The sequence below is a fragment of the Chanos chanos genome, chromosome 9 (genome assembly GCF_902362185.1).
Source record: "Chanos chanos chromosome 9, fChaCha1.1, whole genome shotgun sequence".
Taxonomy (NCBI): Eukaryota; Metazoa; Chordata; class Actinopteri; order Gonorynchiformes; family Chanidae; genus Chanos; species Chanos chanos.
This window is the reverse complement of record NC_044503.1, coordinates 2741208-2746207: the sequence shown is the minus strand read 5'-3', so window position 1 is coordinate 2746207 and position 5000 is coordinate 2741208. Positions and strand designations below refer to the sequence as shown.

Sequence of the window (5000 nt, the reverse complement as noted above, 5' to 3'; positions counted from 1 at the left end):
AAAATACTGGAGACATTTCTTAACTACCAGTTGTTTTTTTTGTTTTTGTTTGTTTTTTTGTTTTGTTTTGTTTTTTTGATTGCAGTGGTTTCAATCACCACCAAGAAAACAGAGATTTTGTAAACACCAAGTCCCCCGTGGGCGTGGCTACCTCTGCTTCTGTAAACAGGGTCAGTTTTTCAAAGCTTGTTTTTGTTTTTGGGACAGAGCCTAAGGGCTCATTCTCAGGTTTTTGTTTTTGATGACATCAGAATTCCTCTGAAGAAAACATTGCAAAAGTTAGCGACCTTGCTTTGTGTGTGTGTGTGTGTGTGTGTGTGTGCATGTGTGTGTGTGTTGGTGTGTGTGAGTGTGAGTGTTTATTTTTTCGAAATGTGATTTCTTTCTGAAAGCGTCAAAATATGTCATACATTACCTCAGGATTTCCAATTTCCAAAAATAAATAAATAAATAAATAAATGGAAATAAAGACCAGTGAAGGAATGTTAAATAAACTTTCGAAATGAGACGAAACTAAAATGGACTTAATAGATTCAGTGTGCAGAGCGCTTGTGGTTTTCCTTCCCTGTGCTGCCCTGTGGCGTCAGTGTGCTTAACACTGTGTTTTGGGTCTGAGGAGCCTCAGCTGTCTACCATCCAGGCTTGCGTTCTGAATTCAGTCATAGAAACGCTCACCGAGAGTGCCATCTGCTGGTGGCTTTCAGCATGTGCACACCAAACAGCAACATGTCAATAAACAAAGTCCCGTTGGGGATAGAGGAAGTTGAACACACATACATACACACACACACACACACACACACACACACAGCTGCAGCATTTTACAGTTTTACTGCGCTCTGTCTTCTCTTTCCCTCTGTGTATTTTGAAGATTACGCGTCATGATGGCTGGGAGGCTGTGACTAACCAAGTCCAGACCTGGTCAGTATCATTGTATGCTAGAGAAAAGGATTTTGTGTGTGTGTGTGTGTGTATGCGTGTGTATGTATGTGCGGGGATGATCGGTGTTTAGACATAGAGAGGAAAAACATTATAAAGTATACTCCTTTTCCTTCTCTTTTGTCTGGACTGATGAGTCCCTTGCGGGCCCCCCTGATGCCTCCCCCCCCCATCCCCCCACAGCCCCCGCTGCTGTAAGTCAGAAGGCCATATTTAGGCAGGGGGGTGGGCAGCGGCTTTGCTATGTAAACACAACCCGCGCACTAGGGTAGAGTGTAGCACTGGTGTGTGTGTCTGTCAGAGCACAGCTCGACTCCCCTGAGAAAGGTGGGAATGTTTTCTCTCCCGGGCAAACAGACCACGTCTGCTTCCAGATTTGCGTTTAAACTGGCGTATCCTAGGTACCGTCTCCCACCGCGGAGGCCGTACTGGTTTTTAGGTGCCTAATTCAGAACGGGGGGGAAAAAAAGGAAGGAAAAAAAAAAGGAAAAATTTCATCAGCCAATCAGAATCACCCGTGAAGATCGCCCAGGCCTCCAGAGATATGAGCGAGGCTTTTCAGGGAGAGGGCTCCTTCGGAGGGGCAGCCCAACCAATCAAACTGAAGCCCAGGTCTCCGGCCGCGTCGCCGTGTGGGTCGCCGAACGCTAGGGACTCGCCGCGGGCCTCCCCCCGGAACTCTCCGTTCCTGTTCCGGAAGCTTCTGGTAAACCGTAGCATCACCCTGCAGAGACGCTTCACGCTGGCGCACACGCCCAGGTAGACCATGAACCCTTTCAGTAACCTTTGACCTCACCCTTTCCCAGCAGGAACGTGAAGACCATTGCCTCTGCGATGGGTCCGGGTCGTTTCGTAAATTGTCGCTCGTAAGCCGGTTATTTCTGACAGCTCGTATTTTAACACCATTCTGATCCTTTGCTATCACACCTACACAGTGCGTCCAAACTGCACGAACTCTCTCTCTCTCTCTGTTGTTGCTTTTAACCTGGGTTGAAAAACCACTTCTGCTCTTGCTTCTTCCTCAGTGTTTTGCAGACCACAGAATGCCCTCTTCGTCCTGGTCAGTTGATGTTTGCTGTTTATTGTTGTTCATTGTCACGTTGCCATTTTATTTTAGTATGACGTCTTTGCTCCCATCACGAGGAACCTTCAGACGGTCGGCTGGTGCCCTTTGAAGGTAATCCAGAGTTGAGATCAGCAATACTGCCCAGAGAGACGTTCTAAATTGGGGGAAAGTGTGTGTTGTGGGCTGAATGGAGCCTTTTGTTTCGGGTCAGAGGAAGGACTGTGTGTCCTGCCTCAGGTGTTGACTATCAGTGTGGCCCGAGGGACGGACCTTGTCACCTGGTACTGTTTGGTTCTGTTTAAGCATTGTGTTGTTGTGTCAACCTAGGGGAGCCCAAACAGAGAGTCCCTCTGTGTGCTGGAGCAGAGATTCCTGATAAGCCATTCAGGTCACTGAATAACAGCATCTGTGAGAGCTCTGTACATTCAGCCGGGGCGCAGAGCTCCGCTCAACTCCGTCGTGCGGTTCTCTCAGAAAACATTTTCCACAGATATAATGTTTTCTTGTTTTGTTTTGTTTGTTTGTTTGTTTTTAATCTCCAGTTTGCCGTTTATGTGTCTATATGGTTCAATCTTTGCGATTTACTCAATTCAGCTGTGATGTCGTGATTTGTCCTAAATGTCCGACACTGTTGAGAGAGACTTTTCCACGCCATTATCCGTTTTCTGAATGAGAGGGAATGCCGGCTGGCTATCATTAATGATTGATGTTGGTGCTCCTGCTAAAGTAGGCTAATATCCTTATTGCCGTGGCAGAAATGAATGGGTATCTGCGTTGGTGTTTCTGTCTGTGCGTTTTGCCTGACCTGGCCATTTCCCTTTTGTACGAGCTTGTCTGTGTGTACGGTGGGCTAGAACGCTCGTTTTTTTTTTTTTATGTGTGTTCACATGCACGACTTCATGTGTGTGAGACTATGTGGATGTGCTCACTAAAGCGGTCATTGAAATGTGGTCTGTTTGGTTGGTGAGGTGGGCATGACTGATGTAAGTGGGAGATAGTTTGTGGCTTGACCCAGTTTTAGTGTATCATTAACATGTTGACCATATGAACTATGAACATAGGAGATTACAGAGCAGGCACTAAGAGTCAGTCTATTTTTGGAAGGAGTTTTCTCTCTCTCTCTCTCTCTCTCTCTCTTCCTCTCTCTCTCTCTCTTTTTTTTATTGTTGTTGTTCTTGTCTACCCCCTCATGCTCCCCCCTCCCACCCCCCTCTATTACCCATGTGCATGAAGTTTGCTTGGATCTGACCTGACAGAGAGAGAGAGAGAGAGAGAGAGAGAGAGAGAGAGAGGGAAAAAAGGAAAGATTTTTCTGGAAAATATGAGCCGTGCCTCACGTGCCTCTCTGGCTTGGCTCAGCACAGATGGGCCAGGATTTGGAAGTTGAGTTCAGTTGAGTGAAATGAAAATCAACTCAATCAGCTGCAGATTGTTCGTGTATTTTTCCACGTCTGTGTTTTTATACGAACATGTTGATGACGTCATCTGCAGCATGGGGATTAACCGTCTGTCGTGGGGGGTTCTGTGTAAATCCTTCACGTTATGCTTGTTCTCCTATACCTGCCAACGCTATAAGAGTGTAAAAGCCTGCATTCAATTGGTTTGCTCAACTGTTGTGACATGCCGTCTTGAAAACAAAATTAAAGGAATTGTTCACCATTTTCTTTGCAGAATACCACCTTGTTCTCGCCTGAAAACAACTCCATCGTTAGTAATTTGACGAATTCCGCTAGCTGTGATGGTTATAACCATTATAATTTTCAAGACCGTCCTTCTTAACTGACAACAATGAGCGTTCATGAATACACGATTTGGCTAATTAGAATACTAGCGTAATTACTCCTGCCGTTCTCAGCTAAGGACGCTTATTAGCATACCTCGTCTATTGCCTACAGGGAATGTACGCTTCAAAGTCTCCGTCGTTTCAAGGGGAAAACACAATCCTTTAACTAACTAGTCTCATGATTGGTGCTTTGTAAAACATCACGTCACAACTTCGTGAACATTGACGGACGTGCAAAGCATAGAAAAAATGTGGGGTCAGTGAAAACTAGCGGTTGGCTACATACCGTTGTGATGTTGTGATTTCGTTCTATTCATTGACTTTCTAATTTTAACGAATGGGTTTCTTGAGCATTCCAGTGTGTTTGTGGAAGCGTAATTTAACATAATGCATCACGATTAGAATATCAGCATCAATGGCGCCATTTAACCCTAACCCTATCCCTAACTCTTTGTGCAAAGATACTATTTTTTCTCTCTCTCTATGAGAATTCCATTTACCAAATACATCCATATTTCCTGAAATGTCAGCCAGAAAGGGAGAAGGACATGAACCAGTCTAAGAAAAACATAACAAAGCCAGAACAGAGCTCAGTGCCTCTATTCTCAGTGATTAGCTGTGCTTTCCTTTAATCTGAATGGGACTTTTCCTGACTCCAGTGGGGAGTACAGTGCAGTGCTAGTGTAAGCTAAACCATTAATGTTAGATAAACACAGGAGAGCAGCCCCATAAACGGATGTGTCGGCAACAGGCCTCTCTCTCTCTCTCTCTCTCTCTCTCTCTCTCTCTCTCTCTCTCTCTCTCTCTCTCTCTCCCCCTCCCCCTCACTTTCTCTCTCTCCCTCTCTCTCTCTCATGCCCTTGTATTAAACAGTACTGAGGATGCAGCAGTCCCTGGGTGGGTATGCTCTCACCCAGTTCTCCCAGTCCAGAACTGCATAATGGTCTCCAGTGTTCTGGATGGTTGAGAGTTCAGGTGAAATGTGACTCTTCTCACTGTTGTACACAATGACACATTAGAAAGAGTCAGCAGTCCAGCTGACGTCACAATCGCCAAAACAGTTCGTTTGCCTAAGCAAAACATTCTTTGTATGCAGACGCACGCACGTACACGCGCACACACACACACACACGCACGCACGCACTCACTCAATAGAAACAAAAGAAAAGTCAGATTGACTTAAAATACTAATGCAACTTTTTTTTTTTTTTT

At 45.3% G+C, this 5000-nt stretch overlaps 1 protein-coding gene across 1 annotated transcript in view; it reads left to right on the top strand.

Annotated features, from left to right (window-relative positions):
* Window positions 1-1293: 1293 nt before the first annotated feature.
* Window positions 1294-5000, top strand: part of pde4cb (phosphodiesterase 4C, cAMP-specific b) — a 36205-nt gene continuing 32498 nt past the window's right edge. Inside the window, exon 1 of the mRNA XM_030784232.1 lies at window positions 1294-1698. Coding sequence (XP_030640092.1) covers window positions 1484-1698 — 215 coding nt within the window. The 5' untranslated portion in view covers window positions 1294-1483. The remainder of the gene's footprint in view (window positions 1699-5000) is intronic.